The 17,022-nt window shown below is 43.0% G+C and overlaps 1 protein-coding gene and 1 long non-coding RNA gene across 2 annotated transcripts; one reads left to right on the forward strand and one right to left on the reverse strand.

The window, feature by feature from the left end:
- The first annotated feature begins 269 nt into the window (after nt 1–269).
- On the forward strand, nt 270–4,708 carry LOC123189938 (uncharacterized). The gene is made up of 7 exons (XR_006496051.1): nt 270–512; nt 665–1,033; nt 1,533–1,733; nt 2,726–2,761; nt 3,309–3,345; nt 3,694–3,847; nt 4,283–4,708. It is a non-coding gene; the product is annotated as an uncharacterized lncRNA (long non-coding RNA).
- A 304-nt stretch (nt 4,709–5,012) lies between these two features.
- On the reverse strand, nt 5,013–9,486 carry LOC123189937 (SH3 domain-containing protein 2). Its single transcript, XM_044602462.1, has 10 exons — nt 9,194–9,486; nt 7,780–7,902; nt 7,631–7,700; nt 7,371–7,522; nt 6,973–7,074; nt 6,083–6,283; nt 5,925–5,987; nt 5,642–5,797; nt 5,462–5,536; nt 5,013–5,325 (listed from the first exon to the last, which is right to left on the reverse strand). The coding sequence occupies exons 1-10, from the start codon at nt 9,245–9,247 to the stop codon at nt 5,209–5,211; spliced, it is 1,113 nt and encodes a 370-aa protein (XP_044458397.1). The 5' UTR covers nt 9,248–9,486; the 3' UTR covers nt 5,013–5,208.
- Nucleotides 9,487–17,022: the final 7,536 nt, after the last annotated feature.

Consider the following 17,022-nt stretch of genomic DNA (forward strand, 5'->3'; position numbering starts at 1 on the left):
GTCCAGTGGGGGGGGGGGTTCTCTTTTATTTTAGTTTAGTTTTTTTTGTTAGTTTGTTTTGTTTTTATTTAATTTTCTTTTCTGTTTTATTTTAGTTGCACTTTATTTTTGGTTTAGTAAAATATGAAAATAGCCCCAAAAATAGTGTGTCAAAATAATCCACTGTTCTAAGAAGTTTTACCTCAGAAATAAAATAGTTTAGTGTTTGGTAAAATATATTAGGAGTATAACTAATTGTTTTGATGTAGTTTTAATCACTTTAGTGTATTTAAATATCTTATAAAGATGTTGTTTCTCCACCAATAATATCCATGATTTATTTGTCATATTAAGAACATTTTAGTTTTGACCTTTGAAAACTTTAATTGTTTGACTTGATTTTAAATTTGAATTTGAATCATTTTTGAACCATCGCGAGATTAGCAACTATAATCGAGGTGACGGGGCATCACTAGCAGAGGATCACTGTAGCTTAATTACCCGGGCGTCACACTGACAGAGTGTATGAGCAGGTAGTTCTCCAGGTTTCTTTATACTACCAGCCCACTCTATATTTGATTATGCTCTAATATGTCAAATCATGAAATGATATGAATAATTAAATATTAGCAGATGGACAAAACGTGTATTGATGGTCTGATGTACCAAGTGTTTTTATCCACAGTGAATAAAATAGAGGAGTGGCCTGTTCACCGGAGCAAGCGAGGAAGATAGCTCAGCCCGACCACCAACGTCCACTCACCGGTTTCTTTGATGCCTCGACCTCGAGCTGCATCAGCTCGTTGATATGTGATGGACATCTCCCAGCAGTCCCTCGATTGCCAGGCCACCGCGCCCGACCTCGACAAGGCGTTCGGATGGTTGTGAGGCAGGTGCTGCTGTACCAGCGGTGCTGCTATGTTGCTCTGCCCTCAACCATCCAAATCATTTCTACCAGACCCAATCTTCCACTGCCATCTCATACATATGCAGGTACTATCCAGTATCTATGCACGAGCTACCGAGCGTGAGTGTGGCCATCACCCAGGAGCAGGTTCAGCTTCTGTACATCCACCTTTTGCCTACTTTGCATCTTTCAGATCTGCAATTTCATATGATGTTAGTTCCCTTCTGCCATACAATGGACTACTACATCTTCTCAGTTGTGTTGGTTTCTATAGCTTCATTGGTTGCTTACTTTTCAGTGATATGGTAGTTTAGGGCATGCTCACCAATTGTACCATCAAAATATCAAACCAACTTAAATTTATCTCTTATAGATGTGTTATTGAATACTAGAGGTGATTATTTTCTTTCTAGGGATTAGGGTTTTATAAGAATTAGGCTTCTTGAAACTTTGAGGTTCAAACTAATTAGTCTTTGAGATTTATGCACCAGGGCATACAACCTAGGTAATCCTCAGTACATCTTTTTAATTTCTAACTGAAGGTAGATACATACTGGAAATAAGTTTGTTGCATGCCCATCATCAATTACTCTTTTGCATATCACTTTTTAGAATAAGATATATTTTGGTTGTTCATTGCTTCCAGGAAGAAGATGGTTTAATATATTGGTGTCAGAGCGCTTGTTGCAATAACCGTCAAATCTTGATTGTATTATATTGATCAGACCAAGCACTTTTTGGATAAATTAGCATGAAGTGATCAGGAGCAGAGAAATATATATGTCTTGAAGAAATGGATATATATGGTTTTAAGGTTACATGAAGATATATATGTCTGGATCAAGTTGTAAGTTCTCTTCCAGAATTACTTAAGATTAGTGATTCCGTTAGCTACATAGCTGTCCTTTATTTATGTGGATCACATGTCCTTGACGATCATATTATGATTTGGACACACATTAATTCATAAAACCATTTGTTACTTTCAAGACATGTTTATTTCGTAGGTGCATATCCATACAATTCATAAAACCATTTGTTACATTCAAGACATGTTTATTTCGTAGGTGCATAGCCATAGACAATGCCCTCTTGCTGGAAACAGTAGCAACAACACTCACCTCACGTAATCGCTCATCCTCAAAAGATTCGTAATTATATCTATTTTTGGATGAATTTTGGGGTCAACATATTACAGACTTGTAGTCAAGACCTAATCGCTATGTACAGTATTTTGAACCCATGGTGTGTCAACTTTTTTAATTTAAGATGGCAACATTATCCATCACATCTTTTATATTTCTCTCCATGATGCTCAATGGTCTTGATTGCTTGATAAAGGATTTATGGCATGAATTGGTTGATGAAAAGTGGAACATGTAATTTATTCTAATATCTTAATCATATTTTGGATCAACATTTTGTAGCTGGCCACTTGCTACCTTTGCACATGTACACTGAATTCTATATCATGTTCTTCCAATGAAAGGGATAAGAGAAAAAATAGAAGGATATAGATTTTGCATATATTTTTAACAACTGCCAAGTTGATATTTGGGCTCATTCCTGGTCCGATACTGGCTGATGCATGGTTACTTTTGGTAACTTGGGTTGTGCATGAGATAGTAAAAGGAGAAAATTACTAAACTTGGAACCTTTTTAACATCCAATTAAAAGGGAAGGTGAACATCTCGTCAACATCATATCCTTTTGGTATAACATAAGACAAGATGAGTACCATGTTTTCTGTTACTTCTCAGTTTCCTTGCATTGACTATTGCATAATCAAGGGTGCACGATGCAGAGAGATATGCCTGACCATCTCACAATGTTCTACAGGAGTACTGAGGGAATTGCTTGAACCTGGCATCGAAGGTGAGCCATCGCCAATCCCAGCCCATTGCCAAGCACCGTCTTATTCTGCAGCAAAAACGGCCACCCATTCCGAATCCCACCAGATGCGGCTAACACTGGGTTTTAGAATCGCTCAATCTTATTTTATCCATGAATTCACCGCCTCGTATTTGACCTGCCTCTCCACCCTTTGGCAAATACTTCAGATTTTCACAATTTTCCAGACTTTTCTGCCATGATTGCATATAACCTCTATAGTTATTTACTTAACTGATTGTTAGGCCTGCTATGCATCACACGATATATATAATGCAACGGCTGGTACACTGTTTAGCCCCATATCTACAGTTCTTACAGACATTAGCCGGCAAAAGGAATTAAATAGCCACAAACGGTTGATGCACATATATTACGTACTGGTTTATTTATAAAAGAACCAAACTAGACAAGTTAAATCCATCTTAGTACTCTTTTAAAGTGCATAATTAAACTATATGCCCACAATTGCTATTGCCAGCTAACAAGTTTCTGATTTCTCGCACTAACAATTCTCACGATGCTTATACAGGGTGAAGAATATGAGCATCCGGAGTATATCATTCGCAGTGAGCCAATGCCAAGCTACAATGCTTATTATCTTGTTCTGATATTCCCCATTTAAAATAAAATGACCTAATAGTTTTTATGATCTGCTATACCTCTCTGACACCAATTTTCTGCCATAGAACCGAAAGAACATATATTAGGCCGATCAATAATGCTCAAGTTAACTAACTTGCTTACTATATTCTTCCTACCATAGGTTTAAAGCTTAATTCTACTTTTCTCTTGATGAAAGCTTAGTCTCCTAACAATAAATAGTATTGAGCCTCCTTACATGTCATTTCGATCTTTCCAAATCTTACCAAAACGAAACTAAATTCAGGACCACCCCCTGCTATCCAATACTGTAGAGAGCTTGAAAGGTATTGTCACTGGGGCACTGAAGTGAAGCTCTATCAGCACCATGTGAACAAGTTGTTTGCCATGTTCCGCCGCAGAAAAACAGATATCAAATACTATGTCTGCACCATCAGCAAAACATTTGCAAAGCTAGGCCAACCGATGGTAAACTCCTTCTTTCCACTTCATAGAAAAAAAGAACTATCTTTACTTATGCCTCACAACTAAACTACTTGTACTTGACTAATCATTAGAAGTATAACCTGCAGTATGCTTTTGATTCACCAAATTGACTTAATTGCGAAATATTGAAAAAACTGTATACATGTAACTTTAGAAACTAATATTCATATAGTCTGATATACATGTTTTCTTCCTTCCTATATTTGTTCTCCTTCACTAGAGTACCATACATACAGAAACAACCAATTTACATCTTATACTCCACATTGGAAGGAATGTAGCATGCTCTGCACCCTCCTTTTGCTTCCTGCCATTATTTGCTGATGAATGTTCTCGCTATCTATATTTAAACCTTCTCAGTGTAAGAGTGACAAGACACTTTCCAATCCATTGAATTAATTCCTTTTTTCTCATCAGTATTTTCAGGTCAACTACACTGAAAGAAAACTAAATGATTACATTGACCCAGATTATGATACGCTCAAGGTCAGGCTTGCAAACAGTGATCTACAAGCCAATTGCCGCATCATGCTAGGAACCGACAAGAGAGCCATTGTAACAATCAACCGGTCTGAGTTCCGTTGCCTTGCAAAAATCCATGGAGACATCTCTGCCTTTCGTTTCAAGGTCACCACAAAGCAGCGCCGGGTTCTCATGGTGCATTTTTGTCGTGGTGACTACTCTCAGCCAGATATGTATAGACTTTAGTCCTCCCTTGCTGTCTCTATGGTGAAAAGTAGTCTACGATCTTTAGATTTTATTGTTGTCTCTATGGTCAAAAGCGGTTTACCATCTCTTATTGTATATATGTGAAGGACTCCTCTTCTACTGTTGTTTCCAGAACACTATGACTCAAGAAACAACCTTTCCTTTTATGCATGCTTTCACATTAATGTTTCCATCAAACATTCCCTTTGATCATATCTGCAACACTTACAAGATCATATTAAGATTTCCCAATGGATCCTGTACACATTCCACCAATCTTATCTACTTACTACATATAGTATATAAGCTATTCTTTTCAAACAATAATATGTTAATGCATACTCTTACACCGATTAGCTTACATTTGGCCTTTGCGCCATTGGCGCAACGGGTCATCTAGTTATGTGAAAAGACTATGAACTCCACCAGTGAGCATTCAATCGTTTCAAACAACAATACAAAGCTTGCGTATGGCCAGTTTGGTGTTCTGAAATGTCAGATGTACATTATCTTCACAAAAACTGGCTCACGGGACGAAAATTCAATCTATACACATGAATACTGTAGAAGTCTGAAAGTACGCTGTTCAACTATTGAAATCAAACACCTATAACCTATGTTCCTCCTCAAAACCCCTAGAAAATATGCGGGACTTTGCTCGCCAGAACACGCTCGCGTCTTTCGACATAGGCATGTGGGAACCATCCTGCTTTCCCCTTGCATTCACCTTCCGCCCAACCGTTGCTTGATATCTGAGTTCGGACAAGACATTGTCAGATTAATAACGGAAGCCACAAGACGGTATGTGCAGCTTCTAGGACCACGCATAGGGAACATTATTAACTTGGGAGAAGCTTACAGAGCACAGATATGAAAAGTACTATTTACCTTCCGGACGATAACGATGTCGCCAACTGATAAGTTAAGCTCAAACTCACTCTCAGCCTCGAAGGAATCGAGCGCCTGCATCATAAAGAATACAGAAAGCACATTTAATAAGCCTCCCAGATATGATCAACTTTGTGTACATCTGGCATGCTATCTTTATGTATTGTAAATATGTCACACCTCTCCCAGGAAGAAGTCGACAGAGTTAACTGCCTGATCAGCAGAAGTGGAGGCAAACATGCCATTAACTTCGTCATATGATGGTGGCGGCGGTGACATATAACTTTCTGCTGCAGGGGGTGGAGGTGCTTCGATTTTTTGGCGCTCAGACACCATCTAGCAATCAAAATAGTCATTCAATTCATGCATCAGTGTTTCCATATGCTTCATGTCGCACACTCTGGGATGTGCCAATTGAAAACTAAGAATTCAAGAAAATATAACAAATGCTGGAATCTCATACTTCTTCTTCCAAATGGTCAAGGATCTCCAGGACTTTCTGATGATAAGTTCTCTCCGCCTCAACCTTCGGGCCAGAACGCGAATGTCAGTGACCACATAATTTTCTCACGATAATATATTGCATAAGATTTTTTTTAAATGGGCACAGTTGATGGTTACCATTGCAATGAGGCGTTGTAATGTCAATCTTTGCTGCTGCCCCTCTACAGCAGCCATAGCTGAAACCGCTTCCTTTCCTAACCCCACCATGTTTGACTTCAGTTCTTCAAGTTTATACTCAGCTGCCTCCAACTTTGATATCACGTCACTATTCCCAGCTGATTCTCTTACTCTGCTTTGACGCCTTGAAACTTCAACGACCTACGAAGGGCAAAAGTAAGATAAATACTGCTGTTCGTACAAAAGAAATGAAGTGCCCCGAGCACATAATTACTTATATGTTGTTCAAATTCAGAATGACTCAATTAAATTACATGATCTGACATTGTGACAAAATGATGCATGAAGTTCTTAAATGTAACATAAGCTTATCAGAACTGCTGATACTAAGTATTTAATTGGACATTGAAGAGCATGAATTGGAAAATTGGCATTGATATTGCTGCTTTGGAAATGATTAAATTTAACAGTTCAAGTGAAGGAAACACCCTTCAGATGAGAGGCTGAATTGATCTGTCCATATACACAGTAACAGTGTGATGGTTCCTCCACACAAAAATAACAAACGCGCAGTTGAGAAGCAAAGCCAGTTCAGAGAGTCCAGTTATATCCGTCATTTTACTCTACACATATGATTTACTCTACACATATGATGTTCTCCACTGTGCGTCTATGATACTTGCAATATAAGGAAGGCATGGCAGTAGAAGCATAAACTAAACATGCTATTATAGTGTGGAGTTGTGGACCATGTAGCTTATCTAGATCCTGAATGAGTGTTGTCCTCAACTACCAAATAACTACAAGGGAATTCCAGAATTATTTCTAACATCAAGAATACAATTTTATCATTGCATAAGATGTGCTTATATGTGAGCAAGGATTTTCACCTGAGCATCAGCTTCTTGCCTTACTCTGTCATATCTCTGGGCTAGATGTCTAGCATCCTCTAGAGGGGCACCCATTACCATTGCCCGTAGAGGCTCTGCCACCTAGAATTCAATAATTAATCACACACTGTATCGATACATATTATACCCTGGTTACACACTTAGATGTAAAAATATAAAAATAAATCTGTTCGGTTATACTCCAAATGATAATCTATAAGAATATCCATATAGGCATTTAAGGAGTTATGCATTTTCAAATATATATATCATATAGCCTAACAAGTTCATTTAACCATGTACATGAGTTAACATATAGTAAAAACTATGTGCAATGAAATTCATCAGGAGGATCTTGTCATAAGGTAAAGGGTAAATCCAGCACTTGGAAAATATACCTGAGTACCAAATGCTTTTAGCATGTTCCCGCGTTCCTTTTCTATCAGTGAACGCGCCTTTCCATAGTATGTAGCAGCTCTGGATAAAGTATTACCACTTGTGCATGTGTTTTCAATGCCATATTTCTGGCTATCATCAGACAATTTGTTCCCTGCAAATTTAGATTATATGTAAATACATAATTAATAATATACCATGGATAAGTAATGCAAAGATAAAAATTACTCCCCTGAGCTAATATACAATTGGAGGAACATACCTATCTCCACTTGCTTAGATCCTGTCACTATGTAGCCCTCCACACCCCGGACGACGTCCCTTTGAAAATGCTGGCAAAAGATGCCAATGTTTTAATCCAAAGGAAACAATGTAGAAAGAAAAGAGACGATGAAATTGCGTTACTCATACTTTGGCAGCACGAGTGGATAAGTAAAGTTTTTCCAATCTCTGATGTAGTTTAACTTCTGACTCGTCTGTGAATGCATTATCAGAATTTCCATAGCCACCAGCCCCAAACTGCTTAAACACGCCCTGCAACAGTACATACATGTTACAATATTATTTTACTCATACGAAAATTGGAAAGTTATATGTTTTGATGCCACTAGCAGGGATATATATTAATTTTATTATTATTTAAGTATATACCATGTAGTATGTGTGGCCAGTTATAGCTCAGTAATATCTACTCAGTATAAAGGTTACATACAAGTAATTCCAGTTTTGCAATGCGTGAGAGGTAGTTGAAAATGGGGTGCTGTTGAATTTCCGCTTCACTTGGCAAAGCACAAGCATGAGTAGAAAAATACTAGTATGTGTAATTACAGTATTGCAAATTATAGGTCCACTTCAGAATCTTGAGATCGCCTTACTCAGCTGGTAGTTCTTACTATAAATACATGAACAAACATCCATATTATGTAGTAAAGAAAGGATTTTGTTAAGTTCTAGAATGTTAACAGTGAACCACCTTCTGCATTTCCAGACAACATAGTTATCTCTGAGGCAAACATAACCATGATATGTGATAGTTGGCTTCTAGCCTGTAATACCATCAGCCCGAGTGCTCCTAAGGCAATGTAACACGTTTATTTCAGCCGATCATCCTACGATTGCGAAAGATGGATGCAAAGCAATCAGATTGGCAGCTAGGTACTAGTCTAAACAGTGTAATGCGACAGGTCACCCTTTGCTGAGTAAGGCCCCTCGCTGCGTCTTGTTCTCCGTACGTGCCGGATCTCCCTTGTGCTGCTGTCATGGCTGGAGACCTAAAAAAATGCCTTCGGATTTCTTCCCCCAAGGGTCAAGTTTTTGTGTGTGTGTATCCGGACAGATTGTGTTTTATGGGCTTATGGCAGTTCTATATTTGGACGATTAACGATGATTCATGAGCAATCCTTCGATCAGAAACCTAATATGTATACTTCAAATCAAACCTGTATTCCCTTTCGCTGTAAAAACTCAGTTATTTTAGAAAATAGCCAATTTGATCACCTCAAGCATTTCTCCGGTCTATGTATACTTCAAATCAAACCTAATATGTATACTTCAAATCAAACCTGTATTCCCTTCCCCCCACGATCAAGCACAGTAAATTGCCAACCCTCTATCTCCATCTATCCATTTCTCCGGTCTCCAGCATCAATATAGCCTACTAAGGTCAACTGCCTCTCTAGCACATACCCCACATAGATCAGACACCGAGCCAATTACAGGCACATCATCATCACCAGACCTCTACTGTGTGCGCGCGCCCAGCCCAGCCGCTCGGGGCACTCCACCCAGATCGATCGGAAAAACTGCCAGAGGCGGTCGGGCTCACCTGGCGGGCGACCTGCTCCTTGAGCCTGGAGGCCTGCTTCCACAGCGCCTCCATGGCCCGGATTCGCGGGCGGCGGCGCAGCAGACGGAGGGGGGTTCGGGGAGGGCGGCCGGGCCGAAGGGTCGCGCGGCGCGGAGACGGCGAACGGGGGACGGCGGTTTGGTCTCCTCTCCTTTTACTTTTGGTTTTCTGACCGGGCGAGGCCGCCTGCGGCTTCCTTCCTCGGAGGATGTTTCGGTGGTGGTTGGCCCTCACGGCCGTACCAGGCCTCCCCACGCTGGAACCGCGTCGCCGATGGCCCGAGAACAATAAACGGCTCGGTCGTCCCGGGCCCGCGTGGCGGTGGGCGTAGGGCCTACGGGGAGGGCGTGATGGTTCGTTCGGCCGAGGAGACGCCTCCGTACGTCGGCTGTGTTTATCCTGCCAACCGCCTGTCGGCGCAAGCATTCCAATTTATTTTTCGTTTTTTTTAAGAATCAGATCTATTATAAATGTTCACGGAAGTAGACTTTGAAAGAACTTTTTTCTTGACAAATTTGAGATATGTTCATCAAGCATCATGGCAGTATAAAGAACAACAAAAATAACACAAACTACATTCATGTCCGCAAAATATGTAGCGACGACCACAAGCACTAGGCGAGCGAAGGTGCACATGGGCTGAACAATGCTTGTTGTAGTGAACAGTCAGAAAATCGTCATGCTAAGGCCCAAAAAAACCAGCGCATCGTACCAACAACCTTTTATAGGAACACCGCAAAAAAAGGAGAAAACATCTCCGAAGATAGACATGATGAGGAAATAATAATAAAGCTGAGAACATGCAATGTTGCACATAATAATACTCCTGTGACCACGATAAGCCATTGCACATAGTAAAAATAATAAGTATTCCCTTCATTCACAAATATGATATATTCTAAATTTTTTTGAATCGGGTGTATATAAACACGTTTCAGTGTGTTTGCTCATTCATTTTAGTCCACATGTAGTTTACACTAAAATATCCAGAAATATTTTATATTTATGAGCAGAGAGAGTACCAAACAAACTCTGTTTGCCTCGTGATTCCTAAAGAAATTGCAAGTTTAAGGACAACCGTTTCACACTATCTGCCATGGCAGGAATTTTTGTCATGCCCTAAAACCTACTCTCTCATTCTTAAAACATTTTTTTGGTTGCCTTATTTTGCATCATCTCTAGGAAATGCTCTGACACCCCACATAAATCTTTTTTTTTTGAGACAAACCCCACATAAATCTGGACTATAAAAGAAGAACCATGGGCCAACTAGGAGCGGTCGTGTCTCGTCCGCAGTGAGACACCAGCATATCTCACCTCAAGAATGTTTTAAATGGGCCGACACAACGTGCGAGGAGTGTTGATGCCCCAACCCACGTTTTTATCACTTTTATTTATATTCTGGAATGGAAACATAATTTTATTTAAATTTTAAATGATCTGAAGCCTCAGATGCATGCATCTCAAATAGCAGTACAATACTGCCCCATTGGGAGAGGACTTAGTCGATGCTAGCTCTCGCGACTCCCCGACCCACCTCTACCTACCACCGCCACCACTGCTCTCAGCGAGCTCCCCCGCCGCCACCACTGCTCTCAGCGAGCTCCCCCGCCGCCACCGTGGCCAACTCGGCCCAAGGGAGTCTGCGCCGCTTCTCCGCGACCTCGACGGGGGGCCCTTGCACTCTGCTTCGCCCCGGAGAAAAGGATTCTGCCACGCGCGCCCCCAAGTTCGTCTCCAGATCTGGGGGGGCATGGATCCGGCGGGCAAGGAGAGCTGCGACCCCTGGGAGAGGGAGCTGTAGGAGAGCCACCGATCCCGGATGTAGAAGACGACGAGGAGGCCCGGCGCACGAGACACGCTGCGGAAGCTGGTGACGAGGATCTGCACGGAGGCGAGAGAGGAAGAGATGCGGCGCATGATTCCGGGGAGGAGCGTGTCTCCGGAGAAGGTAATAAGTTGGGCTCGTGCAGAGGCCAATTCGTGAGATCCGATACAGTGGGCGAAGTGGCGAGCATTATGGTCGCTGCAAGGGCAGATCCGATGGTGAGGCCGCCGAGACACACTGGGCCCCCAGGGCTGCCCGAGACTCCGCCGTAGCTGAGAGGGAGCCTGAAGAGCTTCGACTTTGGGACTCCGCTTTGCTGGGCAGCTGGGCTCGTCTCGCCATGGCGTAATGGTCGTGGTGCGCAAAGCCGGGGAGCAGCAAAGGTCGAGGCCGGCGAGTTCACCGTTGGCGAGATCCGATGTGCGGTGACAGCAGTTGGAAGGAGGGAGAAGACGCTGGTGAATTTTGAAAAAGTCAATAGAAAAAACAAAAAGCAAAGGAGTCCATAGGGCCCGCTGGAAGATGAGGATGAGGCAGCCCAGGCTCACTTTGGCCAACTGTGGGACGCGGACCCGGTTCTAGAACCCCCAGATCCAGAACCTCTCCTGGTCTGGGTGGAGAAAACCCTAGCCCTCACCCGCAAGGTCACCGTCGCCGACTGCTACCCCCTTGGCAACCAATCTCCGCACTCTGCCTTGCCACCGGCGGAATGCATCACAGTTGCGAAAGACCTGTTCGAAGAGATCGCTGCTATGGCTGAAGCCCAAGGGAGGGGCCGTGATAGAGGGAAAGGGGAAAACCCCAAGAATAACAAGCAGATGGCGCAAGGGTAGATCGAAGACGGACACCAATCAGGTCAGTGGTTCCACCAATTTGATCCCCAATTTGGCCCACCTCCATAGCAGTTCCAGTTTGGCTTTGGATTCCCTAGTGGCCAGTAGATCCCCCCACCTTGGTTCCCAGGACCCTACTTCCACCGCCCCAGATGAACTAGTGGAGGAACGGTGGAGGGTGGGGGCCTGGTCCGAACCAGGGCCTGCCTGGCCCCTCTGATGCTGGATTCTAGGGGCAACATCAACAAATGATGCAATGGCATCAAAACTCCAGGACTGATCAGGGACAAGTAGGAGAGCGAAAACAACAGACTGGAAATCCTCAACTGTCTGGCTTTCAGAGACAGGGCTCCAATGCCACCTCAGCTGCTCAGACACAAAAGAAGGGCAAACCTGCGGGGAAACCCAAACAGAACTTCAATAGGGAAAAAGGAGTCTCTGCCTCAGAATATGTGGATGTAATATGCTATAGCTGTGGAGAGCCTGGGCATCACAAAGCCCAGTGCTCAAAGCCCCCCAGCATGTTTTATCTGCAAGATGGTCACACATAAGGTTGAGGAATGCCGAGTCAGAAAGAAACCCAGGAACCCTGCAAAATTGTTGGCAGTGCTACCCCCAGCTTAGGATTCTATCAAAATAGACGTGCCTGATGTAAATGAGCAACACATGGGGCACGGAAAAAATGTGGGAATTGTCTATGTTGAATCTAGACAAGCAAGCAAGAGTGATCTGGCTCACAACTTCTTCCTCATATACAAAACAAACTGGCCTTGGCACGTCAGGAAACTTGATGAATGGACATATCTGGTCAAGTTCCCTCCACATATCCCTGTAGAGCAAGTGGCTGGCTATCCAATGTTGTTTGGGTTGCCAGAAACGGATGGTGTCACAGTCAAAGTAGAGGCTTGGAAGGGAGACCTAGAACACTATGGTGAGCTCCAAAAAGTTTGGGTCCAGCTGAGAGGAGTGGCCCCTGCTTGGGCTGAATGGGATGTCCTAGAGCAGTTTGCATCTGTATTTGGTACCCTAATTGATTTAGATTGGCAAGGAAACTTCAAGACCTTCTTTGAAGTGGTCAGAATCAAAATCAGGTGCAAAGATGTTACCAAGATTCCTACTGACATGATTTTTGGAATAGGAGAAAAGCTCTACAAGATACTAATCCAAGTTGAGCCACCTGAAGAAGACTTTGAGGATGATGATCTGCTAGAGGATGACCTAGAAGGAAATGGAAAAGAAACTAAGGGAGCTGGTCCTGGTGTGGATGATGGGAACACTACTAATAGTAGCAAGGGCGGGGGGACAGCTGGCTCCACCTCTTCTCAGACCAGCAACAAACCTCTGAAACTAATACTGGGAGAAACTCCAGGCAAAAAACCATGGAATATCTACAACAACTACCTGATCTATGCTCAGCAGATCTACAACAACTACCTGATCTATGCTCAGCAGATCAGACTTACTCCTTGCTGCAGGAAATGGATCTGATGGGAGAAGATGAGGAAGATGAAGACATCATGGGAGAGTTTGCTGAAGTTGAAGACTTGGAATTGGAAAACACTAATGATGTAGTTTTCAGCCCCATGCACAACAACCCTGTTACAATCTCTCAGAATAGTAGGGCTCTAGAAAAGCAGAAATGGGGGCCTGTGCAAGCCCAGAGAAAGAGCAATAGGGTGGATGTAGGAAACAGGACGATGCTAGAAATTACTATGGATACCAAGAAAGTGCAAAATCTGGAGGCTAACAAAACTGAGGTTAAATGTACTATTGTCAAAACCTCTTTTGAACACTTCACTAATCCTGAATTTATTATTGTAGCTAGCAAAATTGGGGTGGAAATAGATAATGATCTTATTTTATCTGCTAGTCAAAATGATATGCAGTTACATAAGGAAAATGTGCACCACATGTCTGAAGGACAAAATGGTGTTAGCTTCTTAGTTAATGCTGAAACTGGTATTAATATAGGAACTCTAGACTCCATTAAAACTCCTGATAAGCATATGAGATCTGAACCAAATGCACCTCCTGAAGGGGGGTTGCATACAAGTGATCCTATAGATTCTCCTAGAACCCCCTCTACTCCTGAGTGCATAAAAGGGCTCTCATCAGTTATTGACAATTACAGTGTGGGATGGACACACATAAGCAAATATGGACGGGGCAAACACCCTAGGAAAGCCTCATACAAATGAATGCTCTTTTTTGGAACATCAGAGGGATTACAACCCCTGGGAAAAACCCCTGTATTATTGATACTCTATCTAAACATAATCCCAGTATTGTTTCCTTCCAAGAGACCAAGAAAGAGCACCTTACCCCTGCTTTTCTAAAGTCTATTAGCTGCAATAAAAACTATGACTGGCACCACCTGCCTGCTGTAGGCACTTCTGGTGGGGTGTTGGTCGGAATGGACCTAGACATCTTCGATGTCACTAGCTGGGTCCCTCTATAGTTTTCTGTTTCTTGTAGCCTAGTTCTTAAGAATAAGAATATTCCATTTAGATTTATTGTAGTTTATGGGTCTGAAAGTGCAACTATTCCTAGGTGGTTTTGATAATTCCTAACAACATATAGCTCATTGAGCTAATGCCATTTTAAGATAAATACTTCAGGAAAGCTCAATGATTGGCATGTCATGGATTAGAAAGTGGACCCCTCAAAATGCTAAGGACAAAAGATTGGCTCAAGCGCAAAGCACAAGACTCTACATTTTACTTTTAGTGATCCAAAATCACATTGAGTCCATAGGAAAAGCCAATACTATTAAAAGGGGGTGAGGTGTTACTTAATGAGTTACTTGCTCAAAATACTTAGTGATATGCTCCAAAAACCCTCAACTACTTTCTCATATCCACATATGTCCCAAACCAAAAGTCAAACTCGGCCCCACCGAAATTTTCTATCCGGCGCCACCGAGTTCACTTGACATAGCCACTGCCACAAACCTTAGTCACTTCGGTCTCACCGATAGGGATCTCGGTCTCACCGAGATGGGATTGCAACCTCTCTGTTTCCCTTTGTAACGTTTTGGTCCAACCCCGATGAGCGATCGGTCCCACCGAGATTGCAATGCAAACTCTATGTTTACCCTTCGTAACGTTTCGGTCTAACCGAGATGAGTGAATCGGTCCCACCGAGTTTGCCTGACCAACTCTCTGTTTGTCTATTACCAAAACCGGTCCCACCGAGTTTGTGTAATCGGTCTCACCGAGATTATGTTATACCCTAACCCTAATGAAATCGGTCCCACCGAGTTGACATGTCGGTCCCACCGAAAATGCTAACGTTCACATTTTGAACTAAGTCGGCCTGACCGAGTTTTATAGTTCGATCCCACCGAGTTTGGTGATTTGTATGTAACCGTTAGATTTTGTGTGGAGGCTATATATACCCCTCCACCCACTCTTCATTCGTGCAGAGAGCCGTCAAAACATGCCTACACTTCCAACATACATTTTCTAAGAGAGAACCACCTACACTTGTGTTGAGGTCAAGATATTCCATTCCAACCACATAAATCTTGATCTCTAGCCTTCCTCAAGTTGCTTTCCACTCAAATCATCTTTCTACCAAATCCAATCCTATGAGAGAGAGTTGAGTGTTGGGGAGACTATCATTTGAAGCACAAGAGCAAGGAGTTCATCATCAACACACTATCTATTACCTTTTGGAGAGTGGTATCTCCTAGATTGGTTAGGTGTCACTTGGGAGCCTCCGGCAAGATTGTGGAGTTGAACCAAGGAGTTTGTACGGGCAAGGAGATCGCCTACTTCGTGAAGATCTACCCTAGTGAGGCAAGTCCTTCGTGGGCGATGGCCATGGTGGGATAGACAAGGTTGCTTCTTCGTGGACCCTTCGTGGGTGGAGCCCTCCGTGGACTCGCGCAACCGTTACCCTTCGTGGGTTGAAGTCTCCATCAACGTGGATGTACGATAGCACCACGTATCAGAACCACACCAAAAACCTCCGTGTCTACATTGCGTTTGCTCCCTCCAAACTCCTCCCTTTACCTTCATATGCAATTGTTTTACATTCCGCTGATATACTCTTAGAATTGCATGTGTAAGTTGATTACTTGAATTGTGCTAAGTTGCTAAAATCTGCCAAGACTTAAAATTGGGAAAATGCTAGATTTTTATTTGGTCAAGTAGTCGATGTTGGGGAACGTAGTAATTTCAAAAATTTCCTACGCACACGCAGGATCATGGTGATGCATAGCAACGAGAGGGGAGAGTGTTGTCTACGTACCCTCATAGACCGTAAGTGAAAGCGTTATATCAACGCGGTTGATGTAGTCGTACGTCTTCACGATCTGACCGATCCAAGTACCGAAAGCACGGCACCTCCGAGTTCTACACACGTTCGGCACGGTGACGTCCTCGCCTTCTCGATCCAGCAAGAGGGGCGAAGTAGTAGATGAGTCCCGACAGCACGACGGCGTGGTGACGGTGTTGGTGAAGAACAATCTCCACAGGGTTTCGCCTAAGCACTACGAAAACTATGACGGAGGATAAACTAGAGGGGACGGGGTTGCCGGCACATGGCTTGGTGTTTCTTGATGTGTCTTGGGTGCTAGCCCTGCCCCTCTATTTATATGTTGAGCCTTGGGGTCGAAAATTGGAGTAAAAGCCTCCACAAAGTCGGTTTCACCCGAAAGGCAAGAGTCCTTCTCGGACTCCAGGGCCAGACGCCAGGGACCCTAGCGTCTGGCCCCTGGACTCCGCAAAACTTCCTTTTGCACTTTCCAAAAAACTCGTGGGCTTTCCCCTTTGGCCCAGATAAAGTGTTCTCGTGCCCAAACATTTTGGGAAACATCCGGAACCCCTTCCAGTGAATTTCGGAACCCTTCCGGAGATCAAACACTACTATCCACATATCAATCTTTACTTCCGAACCATTCCAGAGTTCCTCGTCATATCCGTGATCTCATCCAAAACTCCGAACAACATTCGGTCACCAACATACATAACTCATAGTACTATATCATCAATGAACGTTAAGCGTGCGGACCCTATGGGTTCGAGAACTATGTAGACATGACCGAGACACCTCTTTGGTCAATAACCAATAGCGGGACCTGGATGCCCATATTGGCTCCTACATATTCTACGAAGATATTTATCGGTCAGACCGCATAACAA

The sequence above is a fragment of the Triticum aestivum genome, chromosome 2A, assembly GCF_018294505.1.
Source record: "Triticum aestivum cultivar Chinese Spring chromosome 2A, IWGSC CS RefSeq v2.1, whole genome shotgun sequence".
Taxonomy (NCBI): Eukaryota; Viridiplantae; Streptophyta; class Magnoliopsida; order Poales; family Poaceae; genus Triticum; species Triticum aestivum.

Excerpts from the sequence above, each read along its gene's own strand:
- LOC123189937 (XM_044602462.1), bottom strand. The coding sequence starts at position 9,247 with ATGGAGGCGCTGTGGAAGCAGGCCTCCAGGCTCAAGGAGCAGGTCGCC. Across the intron at positions 6,284-6,972 it reads GGCAAGAAGCTGATGCTCAG|GTCGTTGAAGTTTCAAGGCG; the intron begins GTGAAAATCCTT and ends TGCCCTTCGTAG. Across the intron at positions 5,988-6,082 it reads TACAACGCCTCATTGCAATG|GTTGAGGCGGAGAGAACTTA; the intron begins GTAACCATCAAC and ends TCTGGCCCGAAG.